At 38.7% G+C, this 26271-nt stretch overlaps 1 protein-coding gene across 2 annotated transcripts in view; it reads left to right on the top strand.

The window, feature by feature from the left end:
* HDAC9 (histone deacetylase 9) overlaps positions 1 to 16284 on the top strand; it is a gene marked incomplete at its 3' end in the record, with an annotated part of 428033 nt that extends 411749 nt beyond the window's left edge. For both annotated transcript variants that reach the window (XM_082043859.1, XM_082043855.1), the window contains 3 exons: positions 1539 to 1623; positions 6745 to 6898; positions 16245 to 16284. In XM_082043859.1, the coding sequence (XP_081899985.1) occupies positions 1539 to 1623; positions 6745 to 6898; positions 16245 to 16284 (279 nt within the window). The remainder of the gene's footprint in view (positions 1 to 1538; positions 1624 to 6744; positions 6899 to 16244) is intronic.
* Between the last annotated feature and the right edge of the window lie 9987 nt (positions 16285 to 26271).

Here is a 26271-nt window from a genome sequence, read left to right as displayed (position 1 = left end):
TAGGACCCAGTCAGGTTCTACCAGCACTTCTCTGCACACTTGCGCACTGTGCAGAATGGAATGATTTATGCTATTTGAAAACAAAACATAGTGCTATTGTTTCTAGCCACAAGGAAACCTTCCAGCTGCAATCCCATATGGGATTCTAGGGAAATAATGACATGAGCAGCCCTATTCATTTTAGTTACTGAGACTCCAAAAGACTGGTGGTATTTGCAATGTCTTTATCACTGACAGGCATTCGCTGCTGATCATAATGGTAGGATCCCAGTAGTTCTGGGATTTGTAGCTGAGCTTGCTTAAAATAGCACCACTCAGGGAGTATCTCCACTGCAGTTACCTCCCACTTTGTGTACTTGGATCAAAGCTGATTTTATCTAGTTGGTGGGTAGCAATGCAGTGGTAGCAACCCAGAGGAAAATGTATGATGGCTACTGAACTAAAAACTTCACAGGGGAAGCTCCTTGGGTGGGCTTCACTTGACCTAGTTTAAAGTAGACCCAGGCATGCTTACAAAAGTAGTTTTGTCTGCAGTACAGATGTCTCTTGTCAACGATGGTTGAACTTCCTTAGCTTTAGAGAAGAGAGATTGGTATTGATATTGCTCTTCCTTGCCCACCTTGACGCAGTTGTAACTCCTGGATCTGCAGGAAGCAGCTGTAGCAGCTTATGCTAGGAAGTATCAAAACTGACTGGACTGTAAGCATAGTTCAAGGAGAATATAGTTATTACAGTAGAAGAAGAGGCGTTTAGCCCAAAAGGTATTTTACTATTTTTCTAGGAGAAAATATATGGAAGGTGGACAAAAACCCATATGTGGATGAATTTCAAAATACAGTTTGCTTGGTATAGCTATTCATTGCAAGGCAAAAATAACTACAGTAACTGAACACTTCCTTCTGTTAATATACCATGATGCAGCCCTGTTCAAGGAATATATAACTTAAACTGCCTAGTTAAAATGCAGTTGACGCTATAAAAAACTTACTTAGAGAACTCTTACTGTTGATCTGCATAATCATTTTTATCTACTACTTTATTTGAAACTAATGCAAAGCTAGTAAAAACAGCTGTGTTTTATGGTTTTCCCATATAAATCTTAAAATGTGTAAGATGGTTAGATGTAATAACACCAGAAAAATAAAGATAACAGAGTGCACACTTCTGTTCCAGTGTGGCTTCAGCAAAGTTTTGTTTGGAGTGCCCAGCTGCATATACAGACACAGTGGAATTTGGTTTGTGAGGAACCTACAAAAATTACACAAATAACTATCATTTTTTTAATGAATAATACACAGACATGCACCTGCTTCAGAGACTCCATAGATTAGTCTTGCAGCCAATAGAAAAGCCCCTTGGAATTCAATTACATGGCTGGAAAACAGAAAACAAAATCATGGCTATACTTTTAGAACTGATACCAGCATGATGTTAACCAGTTATTGGGCTGAGCTTTTCCTGAGGATTAGATTGTTTCAGTTTGTTTTACTTCCCTGTGGCTTATTGAAAATTTATATTATTCTGTTCTATTCTTGCAGCTGGAGCCTCTCCCGGAAGATATTGTGCACCAAATCCCCAACATGAATGCAATAGCTTCTTTAAAAAAGACCACTGAAATTCAAAGTATGTTTCTCAGTTTGGGCTGGTGGGTTCAGGGTATTTTTTATTATTAATTAATGTCACAGACATTAAACTATTGTTTCAGAGAAAAAAAAATTGGGCAAATGTTTTATGTATAAACCTACATGCTGTGTTTAGTGCATGTGTGTATATATATGGTTTTGTTTCTTTGACACCTCTTAGTTTCTCCTATGTATTAGCTTTGAAAGAAAAAAAATCCGCTTAAATTCTTTAGATGTTTCTGATTCCTGAATATTCCCAAATCTTTCCATTCCTGAGCAGCTTGGATGAAATAGATGTTTGCCAGTGAAGGACAGGAACAGACAGGGAAATTAGAGATCTAACAAATAGTTTATTGAGATTCTATTTGTGCAGCTTTGTATAAGTTACTTGCTTCAAGATGGATAGGAGCTTAAGACAAAGTTAGAAAGCTCAGAATGAGAAGCACTTATTCATGGAACAATGCTAACAAATACATGATTTTTTTTTCTGTTTCTGGTGCAGGATGTACTTGATTGTTTCACTTGTGTGCCCTGACCCCAGCCTTTTACTACCCAGATGCTTTAGGGCATTTGCTCTGGTCTCACTGAAAATTTTTCTCTCTGCCATCAGTTGCCTTAATCCAACTGAGCAGACTTCCCTTAAATTCTCTAATCTTTTGCGCTTTGCCATTTTACTGAGGCAGTGGGAGCTTCCTGACTTCTGCTTTTTGCTGGCTCCTTAACAATAACAAATGAATAACAAATGTTTTGCTTCATGTTAGATGAATCACAAATAATTGGGATTCATCTGTATAAAATAAATGCAGTTTTTAAAAGGGACACCATGCATTATCCACTGAACATGCGGTAATTATCAGTCAGATTTTAGTTGGAAAGTGATAATTAAAATTCATTGTAGGTATACAATTCACCCTTCATATCCAGAAATGCAAAAGCTATAAGTAAAATATCTGTATATTAGAAATTCCAGTAAGCCATTTTTCCTGTGTAGCATGTCCTAGTGCAGCTCATCAGTTAGTATCTTCCTTAAAATATCTTGTTAATGATCTGGAAGGAATCAACAAGTTAAAGAAATTCAGGTACTAAGGACAGAAAGCTGCAGGCAGGCCACAAACATGGAGAAAGAATATGCAATTCTGTTTGAAATAAGACACATATTCAATGAAAACAAACAAACAAAACAAGCAACAACAAAAAACAAACAAAACCCAAACAAACAAACAAACAAACAAAAAGATGAATTGAGGAGGAAAAAAAAATACTGGCTCCAGAAAGGCTTAGTGTCTTATGAGAAGTACACTCCAATTATGGCAGTTCAGAAAGAAGGAACAGATTTAGGAACAAATTTAGTGTCTGAAAACAGTTCTGAGCTCTGCAGAGCGGCTTAACTTTGCTTGTTCAGAACAAGCTTGAGTTGAACTGATATAGTCATGGCAGTGAGCTGTTCTGAAATCTTAAGTTGAGCTGCTCAGGGTTTGGTGCTATTTATACACAATACTCTGTCTTTTCTTGCAACTATTACCTAAAAAGTTGCACGAACCTCATTTTGTCTGGGGAGAGACCAAGTATTAGAAAGGAATATACTTGGATGACAGAAAGGAGCATTGACGAAGTTCAGTGCAGCTTTATGGAGAATGTATATTTAGATGGAATTAAGAGAAGCAAGTACATGTTGAATATTTCAGGCTGAAACGCATTAAGCTGTGGTGTAGCACCTCAAGAGATACTGAGAAAGCCTGATTTGTTTAAGTGATTGCTTGCATGCATATTGAGTCTGTATTTCTGTGATCCAAATTTGATAATTAATATTAGCAATATTTTAGACAAAAAAGTCCCTCCTCCATGTTTGCTGCAAAAAATTGAAGATAAAATACTTAGTTAGACAATGAGAGGAAACAACTTTTTTCTAACTAGAATGGAATTTTTGTATAAATGCTTTGTTTGTGACAGTGATCCAAAGCTCCTTTGGAAATGTAATACATTTGGAAGTAGTAATTCCCACACCCATGTAATATGCTATTTCTAAACAATCCTGTTCACTAGCTTGAATACCACCCCCAAACTCTTTCTTTTTCAAGCAAGCTATGGTACAGCATGTCCAAATCTATCTGTGAAAGGCAATTACAAATGTCTGTAACACTGACAGAAACATTCAGTTTTATTATTTCCTGGTAATAATCAGTGCTCCCACAAATCTTTGAGGGAGACTTAAGCACATTTTCATGCTGAAAGCCAAAGCATACCTAGAAGACTGATTTGGTTTCATTGTTTGTTCTTGCAAGCCATGATTGCTCTTCAAGTTTTGTATGAATGAAACCAGCAGTATGCTTCATTCTTTTCCCTGAGCTCCACCAGGTTCTTCTCAATGAATGTAACAGGACCGGTAGAATTTCACATTCCAGTATAGCACAGTAAAAATGACATTTTCAGAGATGTGGGCAGTTTGAGGCATATGCTTTTTGAGCTCATTTAATTATCAATCCACAGCATACATACGGTTTCTGACAAAGCTCCTTTGCAGCTGCATGCTGTGATCACTTCTCTATTCCACAAGACTTTGCGTGCAAATCTTTTGTTTGAGGACACATGCAAGCCCTGTATGTTTTGTGTACAACATACAAATGCTGTTCTTTATAAAAAGAAGCTTGCAAAGCTGTTCTGCTTACCACAGGTATTTGTAAGCTACAGCTTTCTGAAGTTAAAGAAATAACTAGCATTACTTTTTCACAAGCATCAGAAAGTCCTTTTGCATGAGGTACCTGCTACTGCCTGGACACTGTTCCTAATTGGGATGGCTTTAAAATTTCTTCCCACAAAGCACAAACATGCTGCCATGTACACCCCTTCTCCAAGACCCTCCACTGAAGCATGGGAGCTGCCACCTGCTTCCTGGCCTGACTCTGCTCTCCCCCTTTATTACTGAAGTCCTTCTTATAATACGATTCTCAATGCAGGGAAACAAGGAAAATCAGTGAGCACTTGGGAGCAGAGGGCAGTTAAATGGGCAGAGGGAGCCTGCTAATATGCTTGAATTGGCCTTGAGTTTTAGTGTTACAAGAAAGTCAGGATTCAGGGGGCAGCTGTCATGCAAGCCTGTGTGTGAATGAACAAATGCAATGTAGCAATCCTCACTGATGTTGTTTTATTGTTGCTGCAGGAGAGCAACACAGTGGTAGCTGGTTACTAATATTTTATTTTATGAATAAGAGTCCTTGAAAACTCCAGCAGTGAACATGGGTTCATTTCTTTTATAGGCAAGAGGGGGTATTATTCCCATGCCAACAGATTTGATTTTCTTGCACATCTGTTTCTGCAACAAAGACCCCACCCACTCTGCGAACATTTAGCTCATAAATTATAGGGTTTGAATTGGGTGTATATTGCAAAGACTGACTTTTGCACATATGATCTGTGAGAACATTGTGGAATGCTCATATAACTTTTTTGTTTGTTTTTAGTGTATTTTTTAATGAATAGAAAATATGGTCTCTGAGCACAGTAATAATAGAGAATATTTTTGTCTTGTTTTTATAAAATTTGCCAGACTCCAATCGCTGAGCCTACTGTTATGTACATAACTTTTTAGCTGTGGCTTTCATGCTTTTGGAGTAAAGCCAACCTCCTAACACTTAATCTTGACTTTGTAGGATACTTAATACACTTTACGTTTTATCCCCAGAAGGTCCCTGTTATTTAAAGATTCTGCTAACTACTCAAACGTGCACACTATTAGAGTTCAAAGAAACACACTGGCCATGCTTGCTGGCTGTTCTTGCAGATTGAGTTGAGCTTTCATCTCGCAATGATGTTTTTGAATAAAGACATTTTCAGGCTTTATTGACAGCTGCTTTCTCACTGGAGGGAAAAGTTCATCTTTCGAAAAGCCTGAAACTGTGTTGAAAGCTATGTTACCAAAGAGGGAGTTTTCAGCAGCCTTTGTGCAGCACAGGCAGCACCAGTGCTGGCCTGGCCTCCCAGCTGTCAAAGCCTCCAGCTACCCTCTGGATAAGCACCTCGACTCAGCCCGTTGCCCAGCTGCCAAAATCCTCCTTTTAGCCCTCGGAAAAGTCCTCTACTTGATCCTCTCTCTTTTACAGCTGTTGAAACCCTCCATCTAATTCCCAGATAAGTACCCTGACCCAACCTCTGCAGCAGCTGCTGGAAGCTTCTTGCTAAACACTGAATAAGCTCTGGTCCAGAGCTCCCAGCCTTCCCAAAGCTCCCAATTTCCAGGTGTCATCCACCCGGCAATTAGTGAGTGCTCGAGGGATTACTGGACTGTAACAAATATATATGCAAATTCTTACTTGTTCACCTTGTTACCACTAATCACTCTCTGTTTCTTAACAGTACTGCAGTAGCAGACCATTTTATATACTGATGATTAATCACCTGCCATTATTTTGTTGCATGAGAAGTTTCTTACTGTCTCTTCTGTTGCAGGCAGAAAGCAGAGAATACTCATGCTTTTAGTCCACTGCTGTGTTTTTACACAGCAAACCAGAAAGCTCTATTCCTTATGATATCTGGCAGCTGTCCAGCAACAGCGAGTTCATATATGAAAGTTTTAAATAAATTATTGTTCTAGTATACGCCCTGAGGTTGAAGGAGAAAGAACATCCAGGACTAACAAACCTGATTGTTCTGGCACATCACTTCAGTCCAAGCTGGCATTTCTGTCTTTTTTCCTTTTCAAGACAGTGCTGTGTGAGCACTTTGTACAACAAAGTTCATTTTTCTAGTCCTATTTGCTGTATATGTGTCAACTGTCTGCCATATTAGAGCTTCTAGGTATTAACCCTGCCCTGAACTCCCTTCACCTTGTGTAGATAAAGCCAACAGCCTGTCTGACAGTATGAGTTCATTAGTCTGTGTGTTACTCCTCCAGTTTATTACCTTCTGGGGAAGGGTGTGACACAACCCTTGGAATGAAAGCACTTTCCAACTTGGCATTCTTAGGTTCAGAAATATACCTCTTCACTGCAGTCTGAAATTTCAACTGTGCTGCTTACACCGCAGTGATTTTAAATTATAATCACCCAGTGTTGAACTAAGTGATTACTATGCTTGTACCACCATGGTAGCTAAAATTCCCATAAATTATTATGTGTGTTTTCCTTAGGCAAGTACTGGAAGTCAGTGGAGCCATACTCTGTGCCAGTGGATTGTGCTCTGGCTGAGTCTCAGAAACGAGAGAGGGAGGAGACAGAAACAGTATCTGCTATGGCCTCTCTTTCAGTGGATGTGGAGCAGTGCATCCCTCAGGAAGGCAGCAGGTAAGCATATGTAATTATTGTGGAGAACAAGGCTTTTGCTCCAGTCAAGTGAGATGAAGACAGCTAGACTAAGGATTGTTTCAAAATTATCTGCTAATTGAGGAATTTTTCATCCCTGGATTTGTGTTTTCTCACTTGGCCTCTGGAAGCGGGGCTAGCAGGTATTTTTTTGGTGTAATTCTTTACTAAGGTTCATGATTAGTAGAAGAACCTTTCTTTTTCCCCATGTCTAATACTCTCTATTATATAAAAAGTGAAATATCCATATGAGGAAAATAGATATGATCAAGTGCAATCAACCATATTCTTCTCATTGGAAACTATTCAAACCTGGTTTAGTTTTAATTTTCTAGGAAGGCATTTAACATACAGTCAGATAAATTTAATAAGGATGGACTTAAATCATTATTAAATGATAATAGGCAGGCATTAAAAGTTGCTTCCCTGGAAGCAGTGGAACAGTGCCAGTGTAAAAATTGAAGCAACCCTGACCAGGATTAGGGCCAACATTTTCTGTGTACCAAGATAAAGGTACACCAGCAAAGAATGAGAACACCGTTTTTTCCAGCTTATCATCTGCTTTTTACATTAACAAAGATTGCTTTCAGTTTCACAAATTGAGAAAACGATACAGTAACGGCTGTTGTGTTTTTTTGCCAATTAGAGATGAAAAAACATAGCCAGTGAATACTCCGTCACCAACAAAATAGTATTTCTTCAAAGAGTTGTTAGGAATCAGAATAGCCACTACAGAAGTTCTTGGAGTTTCCTATTTACTCATTTTAAGGACAAACTTTCCTGGCCTTCACCAGTAGAGGAAGACCCAAAATGCAGTGGAACCAGTCCGTTTCCATCACACAGAGAAAACGGGGGAGGGAAGAGGAAAGGAGAAAACAGCCTTATAAGGAGACTCATGAGCTCCCTGCAGGCAGTGGAGTGGGGCTGTGCAACAACAGGGGAGAAAGGAGGGAACAGTGGTGGGAGTGGAACCAGAAGGATCCATGGCTCCTAAGTCATGACAGCTACTTGTTTGATTTGGTTCTTGCCTCCCGCGTTGGCTCTTTTAATTAGAACTGAAATGATAGGCATCCGGGGGAATAGCGTGGTGCTAAAGGCTGTAGATGTGTTTGGGAGTGAACGCCTCTCACAACAGCGGGAGTGCTCATCTGTCCATGAGTTGACAGACATGGCTCACAGGGACACACAGGGAGCAGAGCTACCTAGTAAAGTTCACAGTATTTACATAATTACCTTTCTGATTGTGTATTATATTTTAATATGCTGTGGCTATTGTTGTGCTAGTATTATTGCAAACAAATCCATAAAAGCTTAGAGAAGAATTTAGTGATGAACGAGAGACATATTTTAGATTTGCGGGAGTGCTAATCAGTGCTCAGCTAAGGAATAATGTGTGGTTTGTCATATAAATTTGTGACAGATACAAGACACTTCTGCAAGTCAGGGACAGAAAGGTGCCTGCTTGTGTGTGCATAGATCTGAAATATATAGAATTTTAGATAAAGTGATGGAACTAATACAGTCAAACAACGGAAAGCTTTAAATTGTCTGAAAAAGGGTGTGGTTAGTTTTGTGTATTTTTATATTGCTCGGAATAAGCAGGAATTGTGTTATGCGCCTCCACTCACTAAAGACTACAGCCATTGAAAGCAACTGCTGATCCTACACGACTAAAAAAACCCAACCCTTTAACTAATGCTGCACTTAATTATTGTATTTATTACCTACCTACTGATAACCTGTGACAGTTTCCACCCATTCTGAAAACAGAATTTCAGAGTGGAGCTGAGAGAAATGGAAAAAAAATGGATGTGCTGAAATGTACACAAGTGGAATTCATGTGGCTGCCAGATTCATTACACTTCATCAGTTCTGGACTCTTATAGGGACGAATCCGTCGTGATGAATTGTTCTGTGGAAAAATGGCTTCGTTTGAAATATCTTCTGTGGTGCTGCGGAGACTTTTCAGCAGCACAAAAAAAAACCCTATGCATGCATGTGTTCCTAAGTCTATTTCCACGTTCGTAACCCACAAAGAAGTCACCCAAAGCCAGATTGCCACCAGAGAGTGATGGGACAACATAAGTGCTGTCCCACTGGCCAGAATTGATAGTTAGGTTTTCTGAGGCATTGGGATATCATCCTCTTTGTTTTCTTCCTGATGAATGTAAAGAGGAGTATGGAATCAAAAACGTTCACCCTTAAGGTCAGACTTTGAGGGTCCTCTGAGCTGCAGGGAGACCTGAGAGGACCCGGCTGCACGTGGAGCATGATTGGAAGTCTAGTACAGGATCATAAATCCAGATTCAACATTGCACGCTCTGGTTTCATGCCAGGACAATTTCATCAATTTCATGAAAACATGCCGTTCATTTCACAGACACATACCAACACTAGCTGCAGTAATGTAAGCGACGAGTCCAACTTTGCTTTTTTACATTTGTTATGTTTGTAATTAAGGACCAAGTATGTGATGCTCTTTCTCCAGCCCCTTTCTATGGCAAACAACAGGGCTGCAGGGACATTAGGAGATGTCTGGCCACTCGAGTCCCCTTGATAAGGCCATTGTATAATAGAGGTATATTTTAGGTAAGGGCTGCCTTCCAAAGACCTGTTGCAAGCCTTTGCATCGAGTATTTGTTTGGAAAAGTTGGTTGTGACAGGTAGGGTGGGATCAGAGTAGAAAGTGTTGCAGCTGACAGGACAGCCTGAAGAGTTCGTTCATTATGCCAGGAACTGATTTACTCTCTCTTAATTCCCACCATAGTCAGCCAGGCTGAAAATTCTGGCCTGCATTTCTAACCTTGTTTCACTGAATTGATGGTAGAGATCCTGTTGACTTCAGCTTTGAATGGTCAGGCCTCCAGAAGAAGAGAGCAGCAGCAAGAATCTCTTTGCGGGAAACTCTTGCCAGTTGTGTTGGAGGATATATTGGTGTTTGGAGTGAGATGACTCACTTTAAACTCGGATTTTGGGTAAAGCAACTCTTTTCCTGGCCAACTCATATCTGACTCATTTACCACTGATGAATAAAGGATAAAATGCTCCTGGCTAAGGCCCATCTTAAGTATTTCTCTTTCTTTCTTTTCTCTTTCTTTTCTTCAAGTGACAGTGCCGATTATTTTTTATTTGATTTTCTCTGGCTGGCTAAATGAAGAAAACTGTGAAAAGTTGCTTTGCTTTTGGTGTTTCATTTTACCAAAGCACAAGTCTGCATTTTAAGATCCAATTGAAACTTGATTATAGACTTCAGAAGAGAACAGATATAGAAAAAAGAGTTTGTGGATAGGAAAGAAAACATGCATGATGCTAACACAGATTTAAATACAGATGCAATTAAAGGAACAGACATGCCGTATAAAACATTTCTAACTACCGTAACTTTTGTGTGTTGATAACTGCTTGTTCCCTATGTAAGACACGGATATAGCTGATTAGAATTTTTCTTTGGCCAGACACCCATTTCAGAAATCTGCTACGAATATATTCGGTACAGTGCTGTCCCTGATACATTGGAGCTTCTCTATGTTTCTTCTTAAAATGGAAAATTAAAAGGGTGTGGAGGGAGATCTCTTGCACTTACTATTTTTACAGTGAACAGTAAATCTTGAGAATGAATGTATCAGAATTCGACTTACAGCCCTCATTCAGCTGAGCACAGATTTTTCTCAAATAAAATGAAAACAGTGTGATTTTTAGATATTACTCTTAGTTACAGAGCTACTACTTGCAGTTTCAAGTCACATTACGTTATATGCATAATATTTTATACAAGAGCGACTGGTTGTATCATGGGATACAGCTAGCCACCATCTAGGGTCACTTGCTGTGTTGGTGTATCAACTCATGAAGCTCCACTTAGCATTTCACTATTTGGATATAAACCTCAGCTGTGGTAAGTAACGTGCATCTACCTGGCCATAGCCCACAGGACCTGCAATCACAGCGAGGCTCAGGAGCTGAAGAACATCTTCCCCAGGTCAGGCTGCAGCCTCTCGTTTCCTGCCTTCTTCTTGTACCCAGTGGTGGGTGGGTCGGGAAGAGAACCAGAGGCAGAGGAGTTTGAGGGCCAGCCTTGCCCTGCTGAGTCAGTAGATCTCAACAGCTGTATCTGACCCATCCTATGCCAAAGCCTCCTGGATACCTACTCAGGCATAAACTTTTCAAAGGTCTTTTTGAACCTGCTTACACCTTTGGCACTCAGGTAGTGAATCCCACAGCCTCATCAGGAATCGCATTTCTTTTTCTTTGCTCTAAACTTATTAAACAATAAATTTACTGGGAACCCCCTAGTTCTTGTATTGTGAGAAATAAAAGCAGCTCCTTTCTTACTCATAGTCTCTCTCCCATTTCTGGTTTTAAAAGCTTCAGCTGTCTCAAGACTCTTTGTCTCCTGGTATGAAAATAATTTATTACCTCTGATGGTTCTTACCCCGTTCTGTGCCTTTTGTAGTTTTCTTTGAGATGGAGTAAGAACTTCATGCAGGACTCCAGGTGTTAGGCACACTGTGGATTTACACTGTAGCTTAATGTTGGGGATTTTTTCTTTGTTTTTGTTGCTCTCTGGTCTTATACCATTAACTCCAAGCTCTCCATTGTAGCCATCACTGTGTATAAGCAGTTAAGGGTGTCCTGGCCCCTGTTTTGTGTATTATCTATTGTGTATTATCTATTAGTTTGTGTTTGCTTACCTTCTTTTCCACTCAGAAACTTTAGAACTGACTAAGATCGGTAATTTGGCATAATCAACAAACATTATCACCTAAATTTGCTTGCAGTCTGCCTAGTCTTTTTGAGATGCTCTAGAAATCCCTCCATAGTGAAAATTCACCAGTATTATTACCTGTTTCCTGCTTTTGATTATTAATCTATGAGAGGACCTTCTCTCATAACCTAGGTTCTTCAAAGCATTTGGATAAAATTGTTGGAAGACTTTATTTGTACAGGAACATCAGTTGATCACTTTTCCTTCATTTCCTTCAGAAGCTTGTAATACGTTTGTAAGGCTTGATTTCTCTGTAAGTGTCAAGACATAACTCTTACCCAAATTACTATTACCTAAAGGTTTCCTAATTCTATCACTGATTACAGCTGCTGTCAATTTCCCCATAAAGGCTTACTGCATCTCCTGTAATTTCAAAAATGGTAATTGTCCATTTCTTACCTTCTTTACCTCTGGTGTGGATGCTGAAATAAGCAATAGAATATGCTCAATAATTATTTATTTAGCAATATCATAATTGCATTCCCCTAGAACTCAGCAGACAAATATCATCTGCTCTTAGAAATTTGGCAATGTTTAACATATCAGTTTGTTCTAGTGCTAATTCAGTTTCAGATAATTCATCTGCAAATAATAAAATCTCCCTGACACTTCTCTAGTGAACACAGACATAAATAGTTCCTTTTGTTTTTGTAGTCTACCTTCTCTGATGCTCCTTTTGTGCTTTGATCATTTCTTCTGATGCATTTGAAAGACCTTTTTATTATTAGTTTTTATGCCATTAACATGTTGCTTGTCAGACTCTCCTTTCGCTTTCTTCTTTGAGGGTTTCCATTTAATTTGCCAGAGTTTATGCTTTAATTAATTTGCCTTATTTGGACTTCACTTCCTCTTTTGTGACTATATATGCGTAGTTACCTTATTCGGCACTTAAACTATGATGGCTTTTACTTTTAGTTCCTTTTTCTTTGATCTATACAGTCCATTTTTTACTAGGATATACGCTTACTCAGGATCTCTTAAATGATGCCTTTAGACACCCTTCAAATCATCTCCATGGTATAGAAATGTACCTCTTTTTTCCCTAGCTCTCTGCTACCAGAGGATCACTTTTCAATTACGATGATCTTCCCTGAGACAGCTGAGTTAAATTAGGAACAGATTATGGCATAAAACAGCCATACCATGCCAGAAAATCTATCTTTTGTTCAGCAGTTTCTGTGACTTGGAAACATACCTTGAATTTTTATTTTTGTGTGTGTGATGATGTAGCTATGAGGAATCCCTGTAATTCTAATTTAAAAACTAAGGTAAGAGAAATATTTGGGTTTTTTTGGATGATGTACAGGGTATATCTATATTCTTAGATATTAACTTTTTTAAAGTGTAGATATGAACTATTTTAAATTATATTCTCATAAATTATATGGTTGCCGTTTATTCTCAGCTGCCAAGAGCAATACTTAAGATGTCACACATTTTGCCAGATTTTATCCATATGGTAGGATTTTTGCCTCATCTATTTATTTTGTTTTAAGATTTAAATTGAATAATTTTGTTTAGCGCTAACTACAAAGAGACTATTTAATTCTGCCATAACGCGAATTGCACATATAGAGAGCTATAGGTAAATAATATTTCTATCACACCAAACAGACAGAATGCAAGAGGGCTCTGCTCCTTGGAACTTGCAGCTTAAATTAGCCACAATGAAGCCTTAATGAAAAATCACATTGTAGTTCTACAATTGTAATAGATCCTTTCTGGATCTGCTGACCACACAGAATCAGTCTGGATCAGCCCCAACCTCGCAACTGCATCTCTGAAGGACAAGTCAGAACACACATAAATTTTGGCCTGTCTGACTCTGTGCCCTTGTTTGTGGTGTTTTTTGTTGTTGTTTTTTTGGTTTGGGAGGCGGGGGTGGTAAGGGGGGCTGGTTTGTTTTTTATTGTTCTCTTGTTTGTTTGTTGGGTTTTTTTTTGATAACTTCTGCTTTTACCAGAAGGGGTATATATTAATTCACCACTTTATGTTACGTGATTACAGTGTTTTTCTCTCTGTACTAAGGACCCTAAAACTTTACTGGCTTTCACACAAAACTCTAGCCTAAGCTGTTAACCCATAAAAATGTATGTTTTTAATCATAAGCCATTGGATAGATCCAGTGACTTCTCTGGCACTAAAAAAATGAAGTTAAAACAGGCACAGGCGGCTTCAAAAGGAGACTGAAAAAGACTGTGAGAGCAACCACATCTGGATTTGCCAGGGCACCCTAAATTCTGCTCCATTTCCAAAAAGGGCTGTATATCTCGCCTTTGCATATAAAAATTTCTACTAGTGCTTATGCTCTTGCTGATGCAGAATATTGGCATATTGTTGGAATATATTGGATTATATTAGAATATAGCACTCAAGGCCAGTCCTGGCATTCAGAAACACCCTCATAAGGGAAAAATTGCCCAGAACTAAAACCCTGAATAAGATCACCTCTCAGCTGTACTATGATCTTGACATTGTCATTCCCAGAAGCCAAATACACGTGAACAGACTGCTGCACATGTTGCTTCCCTAGCTCCTTACGAGTAACCCAAACTCCCACTTTCACTTCCACAGCTCCCTTCCTTCCTGCTCTGCCAATCTCCAACTGAAATCTATTGACAACTATTTCTTCTCATTCACTCACTTACCCACAGCAGAACATAAAAACTGAACTGTTATCTGCTTCCAAATTATTCTCTTCCCAGACAGCCCCAGGGTCCAGATTTTTAACAGAGGCTTATTACACTTTTGCATTATGCTAGAGGATATGCAGGTCTTCCAAAAGTGTGTGGTCAGCCCAACAGCAGCTTGCAACATCCGTATGAATTCTCCACATGGTGTATGATCCTTCATCACACCTGAGGACCCCAGCAGCAGGCAGGACTCCATCCCACCCTGGCAGCCACTGTGGGGTCTCTGCTGCAAGCCAGAACATTGCAAGTGGGGGTGGGGGGAAGAGAAGACAGTGATGACCTCAGTAATTTTTGAGAGAGGTCTTACTAAGCATTTTTATACATACCTTGATAAGCTCTCCAGGCTTTTAGTGCCTGTCAAAGGGAAGCAATGTCCAGCTGCAACTGCATGTGGGCAGGGAAGCCCTCCCACTCCAGCACTGCCCCGTCTAAACTGGCCCCTGCTGCAGCCTTTCCTGAATCCTGCTTTTCTTTGCCTCTCAGAAACAAGGGAGCTGCAGTAGTTACTGTGCACAGGAAACATTCTCCACCGTGTGGTGAGCAACAAAAAATCTGAGATTTATAGATTAATAATCTTTTAAGGTCAACAACCCTTTGGAAAGTGATTAGTCTGAAAAACATCTTTTCTTGTATATAATTCATCTGACATATTTTTCAACATACTAGCTGTGATCATTCCAAATCATAAAGGAATAACCTGTAAAAAATCATTTAAAGACACACTGCTGAATTTTTCATTGGGAAAGAATTTAATAAACTCCAGAGCCATTTAAAATTCTTCCTTGTTGAATAAACTACCAAATCCCATGCAAGCCCCCATTAATTACTTTTTTTTTTCCATGGGATCTCATGAGTTTGTACTTTCTGAAGGATGTTTTATTGAAGCCAGTTATTATACTGGCTTGCCAGATTTAACTGGTAAATGTCTCTTTTGTTTATTATTTTGCATTTACTTTTTGCCCTCCTCTCATTTCAAAATTGTTTGAAGTGACTATTCTAAAGGAGATCTTAAGCTCATTTGTTTTGCCAGACTGAGGTGAAAAATAGTTTATGTGCAAATCCTTATGTCCTTCAACAGTGAGGTCTCACCGTGACCTCAGAGGATTCCCATTTTATATTAGCAGCATGATCCTCAGGTGCATTAACTTATTAGATACAAGGAATTATGACACTTTACACCATCTCAGCATATGTCCCCATTATTTTCATATTGGATGTTTTAAAGGGCTCATCCTGCATAAGCTGAATATTTCACAGAGACTTTAGCATAAAAGATATAAGTATAATCTGATTTGACATTGCTAATAAAAACCTCTCTATGACAATGATATGCTGATTGAGTTCAGAATTTGGCCTCAGAAGCTGTAGGCAGGCAGGCAGGCAGGCAATGCATTTATGAAACACAGGATCAAAAATCAGAGGACTGAAGAAAAGCCCCAGAAGAAACACTGCTAAGTACTTGGCTACTTGTGAACTATTCTGCTTTAATGGTATGGGCCCACTTGAAAAAATAAATGCACGTATTTTTAGTTGCAAAAGCTTGTAAAATAAAAGTATCACAGCTATTTTTTTCATGAAATTATTTGACTCTGTTGACACAAAGCATGTACATTTCTGGACAAAAAGTTATAAAATATTCTGACATATTTTAATATAAACAGGAACATTTTCAGTGATTGCTTGGATCTAAAATGTTTTTCCACTTGACATTTGTTTATACTTCCTCGGAAAGAAACTCTATTTATGGATAACTGAATAACACAAATAAACATCAGAGAGAGCTGAAAAATCAGCTTTGATTATGCATGAAAATCTACAATGTCTTTGTGTACTCTTGTGCCGTATTCTGATTGCCTGTTTATTTTTACAGAGCTGCTGGCGAGCCCATGGAAGAAGAGCCAGCCTTGTGAAGTGCCAAGTCCTCCCTGATATTTCCTGTGGGTGACATCATTGTGTATCTCCCCAAAGCACCCTCAGACATGTCTTGTCTGCTGCTTGGGTGGCACACATCAGATGGAACATAAACACTGGGCACAAAACTCTGAATAGCAGCTTCACTTGTTCTTTGGATGGACTTGAAAGGGGCCTAAAGATTCCTTAAATGTAACCGCTACAATTCTAGAGTTACAGTAAAATGGGCTTGAGAGAAAGAGCCTAGAGCATGCTTTTTATATGCTGTTTGACCCACTCACCAACATAAATTGTGAAACAGAGTATTACAAAATTCTACATGATAGATTATAGATACGAGAATTGCAACAGTCAGCAAAATACTTGGTAAACTCCATGAATCACTTTCTGACACTTTTTACTGGATAATTTTTTTCATACTGTGTTAAATTGTTAATAGAATTTGTTTTCTTTGCTCTGTGTAATGAAAACAAAAAAAACCCACAATAACAACAACAAAAAACAGCTTTATTTTATGTTCCATTTTTTAACCCCCTGTAATAAGTTCTTAGTTCAATAAGTGAACCGTGTTTAAACTACAAAGAGGAATTTTAGCTAAAGGGAAAGCACTTCTTATTGTACTATAAATCCCGTGAAGTACTGTTCTTGGTGGTGGTTTATTTTCTTTTCCTCTTTCCTTGCCATCTCTCCCCATTTCATGTAATCTTCTCTATCACAAAAACATATTCACGATTCTCTAAAATGTGCAATCTTCTGCCTTTAAAAAGAGTGCTGTACCCTCCGTATTTGACAGTAGCTCTCACCAGATGTGCAGCAGAGATCAAGTAGTCTCTGAAAAATGGATGGCTTTTCAAATGTGTTTTTAGTTTGTTCTGAAATGTTTCTGCACCCTGACTCTAAGCGCGGCAATCTTCAGTAACTGCGTGCAGCTCATTTGGAGCTCAGGTGTTTCTGTGGAGGTTGTGTTTGGGTTGTTCTTTACAGGTCATCATGCGAATACAAACTGATTGTTTTATGTAGTCCTGCACCAAAAAAACTAATGTTGCTTAAGAGGCTGCAAAGGATTTAGGCTTTATTTTAGATCCCCAAAGTGCAGCAAGATCTCCCTGCAACGTGACTTTAGCTGTTTAATTCCATGTTTCAGAACGTAACATAGAGTTGTGCCTTTAGCTGATAATGAACGCTTAAACTGTTACACGTGTTGCCTTACTGTCAGAGAAAGAGATAGGGCATGTATGTAAGACTACTTCAAATGAACAAAACTCTGCTACAGCAACTTTGCTTTTGTTTACAACTTTATCACCTTATGAACCCTGGGAGATACCTTGAAGTGTTCAACTTGCAGTATTTGATAGCTTGCTCAGCTTTTAAAAGCAAGTGATGTTCGTTTTATATATTTTCCAAACTCAGAAGATATATTAAAGCCATAAGTGAACACTGTCATGCTTTTTATTCTGAAATCTGAAAGGAACCTTAATTAAAACAAGATTTTGGGGAAGGCCATGATATGAAAGATATGGAACAATATGGTTTCAGTTATAGGCAGACTCAAACCTGTAAATCAAAGATGAAAGATTTCACTCAAATAGAATTATATAATTCTCTTTTGTTATGCAGTCAGACTATATCTTTCATGCATTTCAGTTTGTTTATGATTAGTATTTTAATTTTAAAGACTTTTATTACTTACACAAAAGCTCTCTTCTACAAGTTAGAAATCTGAGGCATGCTTTGAAAAGGTAAATCTAAAAAAGGAATGTCATTTCCTATAATGTGAAGTAAACTTTTATTCTGAAAGGCTTACTCTAAAATGGATATATGCCTCTCAGAAAGTGAAATAAAATTCTACCCCCCATTTACAAGCCAAAAATCATGCTCATTTTAGCAATGCAAAGAGACCCAGCAGGCTAAATTAACTCCTGGTGTAAGCCACCTTGCCTGATTTGGGGCTGTTCTGAAGGGGTTGTTCACATGACTAAAGCAATCAGGAGTTCATCCTGTATTTTCAGCAGACTTGTGATGGCGATCTTACTTGCTATTTACTGCAGTTTTTTCGTTATCAACAAAGAATTTTCTCTGCAAGGAAGCCAAGGACCATAGCTGATGAGTTGGGTAATTTGTAGAGCTTTTCACAATTTGAAATAATGTCTGCAAAATTTTAATCGAGTGCATAGTAAGATCATTTTAAAATTAACCCCACAAATGCAAAAATCTACTTGGGTCCTTTAGCTTGCATGAAATCGGATATGAATTGCAGCCTAAAATGTGAGCTACAAACTTTATTAATTAAGGGCGATATTTTGGGGTGAAAAATCAGCTAAAGCTGTCCTTTGTAGCTGGAAATGCTTTTAAAATGCCAGAATAATTTGAATTAAACCACATGATAAGCTCACACTTATGCATTTGTACAGGCATACTCCCAGACATGCTATTGGATAAAGTTAGCATCATTTAGATAAGCAAATGTGCAAATAAACTGCACACAGATTGTGTCCAGAACTCTGTTCTCACTGAAGTCAATAGAAAAATCCTCTTTGATTTCAATGGGAGATGGATCAGGCCCTGCTTATTTTTTTTTTTCCCTTTGAGTCCAGAACACCATTACTTTTTGATTATGTCATTACAAGGCACCGTACAGCCCTCTGGGAAATGATTGAGGCTTATGGTGAATATCAACACTTCCTTCAAAGCAGACCTGGGCTTTCTGAGAGGGCAGTTTCACTTGCTGCTGTTTTCTTCTCACAGTATTTTTTATTACCATCAATAGCTCCCCATGGATTACAGCTAAAATGTCTCCCAGCAATTTTAGACATACTTCCAGGGAAATATTCACACACAGAGTCTTAAAAACACCCGGTTTTAGCTGGATTCAACAATAAATTCCAGGAATTTCAGAAAGATGCACAAATTGCATGTTTCTCCTTTTCTAATGTTCAAATTCAGAGGTTAAGGAGCTGTTTTTGAAGAGACGTCACAGTCTCATGTCTCCCATAGCCCTCAGCTTAGCCTAGGGAGATTGACACCTCTGAAAATTTAGTCCCAGATATTTCAAGCTGGCTGCCAAAATATCTACTTCTGAGCTTAGATTACTTCTTAAAAATGAGCTGAAATGGGTAAAGAAGGAGGGATAAATGAGGGTTTCTGTGAGTGGTTCCAAGGAGAAGGTAAAGCTGAGGAGGTGGCAGAGAGCCGTCAGAGCCAGGGTGACCCTGACCTTGTACAGGAATTTTCACTCTGCCTCTGGATCAAGGTGTCCCCAAGCCACCAACCTCCAGAACGAAAGATGCCTCAGCAGCAAGTGCCATTAACATACTTGCCCCAGTTCATAGTCTTCCCTTGTGTTAGGGACTAAATATTAAGCTTAGTGGGACTTTTCTTGTGTTCTCATATTTTTCTTGTATTCCTAGGTCATCACACGCTTTTCTTGTATTCTTAGGTCTTTAAATTCGTAGTAGAAACTGAAAACTAAAAAGAAATATGACTCAGGATATCAAGAAAAAAAGTGAAATTTACCCACCTTAATGCTTTTACCTGTGCTGGAGAGGGAACAATGATGAACAGTAAATTTCAGAACTGCTAAAAACCTAAGAGTCTCTTGCACTTCAGTTTTGGACTCTGCAGAAATTCTGTTTGTGCTCATTTGGCTTCCATATAATCTGCAGTAATGAAGTGCTTGATTCTATGATCCTTTTTCAGGCAAAATTCTTAGCATGTAACCGAAGTTCATGGGAATTTTGCCAGTGTAAAGATGACAGAATTAGTCCCTTTTTTATTTATGAACCTTCCTAATTTTACTTTCAGTGAAAATGAAGTAACTAATTCCAGACATCTCTGAATCTGAGAAAAATAAAATCATTAAGCTATCTTAAATAAACATCATAAAATAAAATATAAACAGCTGTTATGCAAACAAAGATGGCTGCTTCTTTACTTTGCAAAAAAAAAAAAAAGTCAACAACACGCTGCCAGCTAAAGAAAAGTGGCAAATTTAATCCCTCTCTGGAGTATGTGGTATTTGAGTTGGTGTCTTATCTAAGTGCAGCCTCCCTAAAAAGCTGAGAGTCATAACTGGAGATGAAATATTAGAAAGGTTTTGCTGCAGCCAACAGCAGAGGTCCTGTAGAGAACAAGAATGTAGAGACTGACTAATTTGTGTAGACAGACAGCAGGACACTTTCAGGGCAATGTGTCTGGGATGAAGAATTAGAGGGAACTTTTCCAAAGACACTGATGGCTGTGAGGCAACTAACTTCTATTAGCTTGCAGGGGCAAGGAGGTGCCCAGTGAGCATTTATCCTTTGGGAAATACCCCCTCCACCCCACAAGCATGCCCACACGCATGCAGGCGTGAACCTTGCTGTAAATTTTTTTGGCCTAAGCAGCAGCAGCCAGGTGTGCTACCCTGACATGTATGCTGTCCATTTGCCTGAGAAGTTATCAGTCCCCAACAGACACTTCATAACATGACTGATAGGGGAGATTTTTGTAATTTTTTTTTTTTTTTTCCCATAGTGGCCTTTCCAGAAGTGTAGCAGTGCACAGTTGTTTTATTTTAAAAGGTCACAATAGAGCTTTGTGAACCACTACACTTTTTTTTCTTTTTACAGACTCCATATGGAAGTAAAACAGAATATGTACATGGCGGGGGTAATCTGCTCAGAAAGAATTTATCTTAAACCAAGCCTCTGCTACCTGCTTTTATTCCTGGATTTGAAGAAGTTTGGGTTCTTAATTATCATTTAAGCTTTTACTTTGTCATGTCACTTACTTTGGGTTGTTTTGTTGTTTGTTTGTTTGTTCCTTATAATTGAATTCACCCATAGAAAACCATCCAAAAAAAAGCCAGTCTTTTTTGACAGATGCCCCTGCCCTTGGTGTGGGAATGAGAGTAGCTTATCTTTGTCACTTCCAGCAGCAATTTAGTGCTTCATTTTTGTGACAGATCCAAACTGTAGTGGTATTTTATGAGTACGATTTAGCTGGCTGTCTGCTGATGGTTAAAAAAAAGAAATTGTGAAATTCACATTCCTCTCTAACCTCAAAAGGGACCCATTTTGATTTTAACAATGTAATATTTTCACTTGATCCAAAAGGTTTTTGTCCCATGACATCTTGTTACTAGCTCAGTTTTAGTCTCTAGCAAATAACACACCAGAGAGAGCAAAGACCAAAAAGGACATTCCAGCAACTATTAATTATATCTCTTCTGCTCGGTCCGTCATCCTGCTCTAGTGCTATGTTCTGTGGTTCAGCATATTAGAAAGGTTTATAGCAAACTATAAATAGTTCTGCACCATCAAAGATACTACTATCTGGATGTTAATCAGCACACTGTGAGTTGGGCTGTAATTTATAAGGAAGACAGGGTCCTGTGTGGATGGTCTAAAGGCAAGTGATGTGTGAAACCAGTGGCACTGGTATTGTGCAGTGAGAGTGATTCTGTGCTAAGATCTCCACTCATTATCCTCTTCCCAAGGGTACTCCTGCATCGTGACAGCAGAGCCATAGGATGCCCTGATTCAGAGACCACTGAAATCCCTTTTCTCACAGGCTTCGGGTAAGACCCAGGAAGCAGTTAGAGAAGAAACCTTAACTTGCACCCAGCCACACATAAACTGTCTCAAAATAAAAGAAAAAAAAAAAAAAACAACAACACAAATACAGATCTGAACCTGGCCACACACCCTTTTTTCTGATACAAAGGGCCAGTTCTGCTTCTAGAAAAGTTTGTCTGGAAGAGCATTGACAGTAGTGGATGTATTCTATTCTCTTGGTGTATACATCATGTGCTAGGGGAACAGGTTCGTACTTGTGTCTCTTGCTGCTTAGTTTATTGCTATTTCAAATTTCTTGATTGGCTTAGTATTCCAGGTTAGGATGCAGTAGGAAAGCATAAAGCAATACCTGGTAAAGTCATAACTAAAGCTTTTGAAGTAAACATTGCCATAGGTTTTTACAACACTGACTTTTTGATCTAGGGATGCACAGCTGAAATGTCTATTTTTTTCTTGGGAAATTGATGTTGCTCTCTGTTTCTAAGATAAGAACCAATCCTTTTGCTCAGAGCACTAGATGTTTATCTGTAATTTAACTTCCAGGCAGATCAGATTCTAAAGGATAATGCACCAGTGGAACTAACCCAAAGGGCAACATTTTTAAAGGTCAATAGTAATATTTCCATAAGAGTAAAAGGAACCTGTGGATTATTGTTGATATTCCTGATACATTTTTGTATCTGAAAGCATCCAATCAGTAATGTTAAGTAATATTGTGCTCCAAAACTTTGTTGATTATAGATATATGAGCATTGGATTGGCATGAAATAGTCTTCAACTGAGTTGTTAAAATCCCTTTTGTTTTGTGTTTTGTATAATTCTTTGGCTATAGTCTTGTCCTAGTGTTAATAAAAGCTATTTGAAGTAAGCTTGTTCGATACTGTGAACTTTTTTTTTTCCCTTTTTTTTTTTAATCGGCACTAAAAAGAAATGGAGATTTGAACATGCCACCCTGGTTGGATCATAGGAATCTGACTATTAAAATATAAAAAACAGAGCATGGTGAAGCTGGAGTGCGTAAAAAAGGAACCACAAATGTTAATGTAAAAGTAATGTTACATAGCAGGCTAAAACACACACAAAGCAGAGCATTGCAGAGCTCCAGCTTTAACACCAAGCTCATATTCTACAGTTCCTTTGGCTCATTGTCCTGAGGCATTGCAGAACACATAATTCTCCTCCCAGTGAAACAATTTAAATAGTATATATGCAGTTTTGAAAGCTGTAAGGCCCCTGCTTTGTGGGAGGTGAGGAATATCCAGCATGCTGCAACAATACTCTGGACCATGGTATTGCACCAGCCCAGCTGCTGTAAAACTCTGAGTTGTTACACTGATACAACAGACCTGTTTCAAGAAAGGCACCCCACAAAACCAAGGGAGCGAGGAAGGCGTGCGTTTGGTGTGAGCACACTTTGATCACTTGCACATCGTCAAAACCAGCTCACAGGTTCAGGCCTCTGAGGTTGCTCCTGCATGTGGAGCTTCATGCACCTCCACTTGAAAGCTGAGCAGGCAGAGGGATAGCTGAGAAGTACAGGCACTCGATTTGCACATGCAAATCCCCACCTCCTGGCACAAAACCAAAGACAGAATAAAAACAAAATGAAGCAAAACAGCACCCTATAGTTTTAGCTCTATTTAATTCTTCTGAATAACACACTTTTTTTCTTTTTGGGGGAAAAGGACCCCAGACTCAGAAACCCATAGCTCTATTCTAATCAATAAAATATTGTTTGAAAATTTGGATGTGTAACATGTCATTTCCCTGGCATATTTCAAAGAAGTTCCATGCCCAGAGGAGCTTAATCTATCCCGTCCATCTATCTACTTCTCTGCTTTGCTTGTTTCCTGTGATTCCATTGTGATAAATTGCAGAGCCCTGTGATAAATTGTATTCATCGTGTCTTTCTGGCTGCCTCACCTGCATTTTGTACATTAAACCCTCTCTCCTGGGACTACTTCTAACATTCCAACCTTGTGAGAGGTTCCAGCTAGACACCATCGCTGCTTTAAAATCAACCTGCCACAGAAATGACCCTGCCTTTGAGAAGCTGAGAGGGTTTTTTGAAACCTTCAGGCTAACAATGCTTCTAGGAATCTCCTGTAGGTGGGTGGGAGTAAATTCTTCCAGATTCTTTCTCTCATACTTTTTCACTGCTTCCCCTGGAGAACCTCCTCCCCAGGAAAAATCTTTCTTTCCACTGGCAGCTTTGAAAAGAGTAGCAAGATTTGGATGGCTCCTTGTCAGAAAAGGGTAAATAGTGTCATAAAAGCTGGACGGGTACGTGTTGAGTTATTGCCCTTCCTTATTTCTGCCTTTTTTCCTTGCCAAATGAGAGGAAGATGATGTTAAAATTATGGTTTCAGCATGCTCTTGAGATTTTTATTTTTTTTTCATGAGAGAAGTTTTACTTTCCTCTTCTCTGTCACAGTGGCCCAGGTACTGTACTTCATTCACACAGGTCTCCTGGAGACTTGGAAAATAGAGTTTCAGGATTCTTGTTACATCCTTCTCTGGACTTGTCTATAAAAGGAAGCAGGTTCAGTGAAAACCCAGAATGAAGTTCTGTACTTTACTAGAAGCTGAGTAAGGGCATGGGTCCTGGATTCTGTGCAAAATGTAGCTTATTTTTAAGTGTTATCAAAACAAAATATCAATCAATAAAGCAAGCAGTCAAAGTAAAAGTATGAATTTCAGTTATTTATGTACCCTCAACTCAGTACAAGTTCACTTTACATATTCAGACTACTTAATCTTAGCTATGACAGAATCCTAACCTAATTACATGCAACTCTACCAGACTCTACACAGCAACAAAGGCTATGAACGTAACTAGGGTAATTTGTAATAACTTCTTCTCAAATTCTCTTGCCTTTTATTGTCTAAATTCTGCTCTCCAGCCTTGCCTATGTTGGACAACACAACCAGTAAAGGTCTAATGTTTTTCTCAGTATTTTATATAATCTAATCTTGAGAATATTATTGGAACATCTATAGTTATTCTAGTATAGAGTCTATAATTAATCTAGTCTTGTTATAATTAATTTGGTCTATGAACAGGGATAAATTAGATTATATCCTGTCCTAGCTACCAAATCCAGCAGGAAAAATAACAACTGATTGTTAGGAAACAAATCCAAAATTAATTCTGCAATCGACTTTTCTCATTCTCAGCCACCTCTCCTCTGCCTTCAAAATAATCTTATATAAATATGTATGAAGTTAGCCAAAACACAAATGTGTATTGTTTGTCACTAGATCTGACGTGCAGCGGTTCTGTCTCTGCCACCTTAACCAGAAAGAACCAGTCCTGACTCCTTCTGGGGTACTGCCTGCAGTGGGCGTTTGGGTTTGTACTGAAAGTTGAGTACATAGTTTAAGAACAGCTGCAACAACATCTGTAAATAGTGAAAACAACAGAAAAACTGTAAAAAAGAATATGTGGACTCCAGTTATCCTTTAAAATGTCCAGCAAATTATTTCAAGTAGTATTGTCTTGCAGTGAAATCTTCGGAACTTTTAGGAATATTGGACGCTATCTTCATTGACCCACAATAGCTTGTGTTGCCTCCTTTAGAACCTGTGCCTACACTGGAGATGTAAATCTAGAGTGGTATCAAATAGCTTTTCCTGAATCCTCTTTGTAATGTCAAAATGTGCACGTAGTCCTTTCCTCCTCTGTAGGTATAAGTAACTCTTTCTTTGATTACTGGTTGATGGCATAATATGGAAGGACTGGTCCTGTTCACGTCATGATTCCTCCGACTTCTATGTACATCTTGCAGCTTCTTGGTGCTGCTGAACATATCTCCCATGGGAATGTAAGTGGTTTATTGATTGAGCTGAGCAGGTCTATCGAGCCTTAATGGTGGCTAGCAAGTATCTGGCTGCACAGAACACTTTTTTTTTCAGGTTAGGAGAAAAATATGCCATAAAAGATCTTATTAGTACCGAAGTGCTGAGGAATGGTTAGTACTAGTGCACAACCTATCTCTCTTTCTTTTCCATTTCAGTAGGAAGTAGACTTACTCTGAATAGCAAAAGGGCCCAGACTGAATTACTTTGTTAGCACTTTTTAAAACTGAGGGGATTGAAGAAATAATTGTATTCCAGTAGCACTCAGCATGACAATCCAAGATCCTTTTAAACACCCAGGGTTTCATCCTCACAGCAGCAAGTTGTTGCCTCTTTCCACAGATAGGATTAAAAGAATTGTTCAAGGCTCCACAAAGAACTTGTAGCTGACAGAACAATCTCCTGAGTTGCAGTTCTAATGCCAGCACCCAGACAGTTCATGTGACTATATTTCTTCCAGATGCCTTCACACTATAAAGTAAGTGTATGTGTATTTGTGACTTTAGATGCTGAATCTGCCTCTTCTAATTTTAGCTCATTGTTTGGAGCTTGTTTGTTCCCTGGCATGTGTAT

Source organism: Streptopelia decaocto (genome assembly GCF_964273445.1).
Source record: "Streptopelia decaocto genome assembly, chromosome: 2".
NCBI classification, from domain to species: domain Eukaryota; kingdom Metazoa; phylum Chordata; class Aves; order Columbiformes; family Columbidae; genus Streptopelia; species Streptopelia decaocto.
This window is presented reverse-complemented; position numbering and strand designations above follow the sequence as displayed.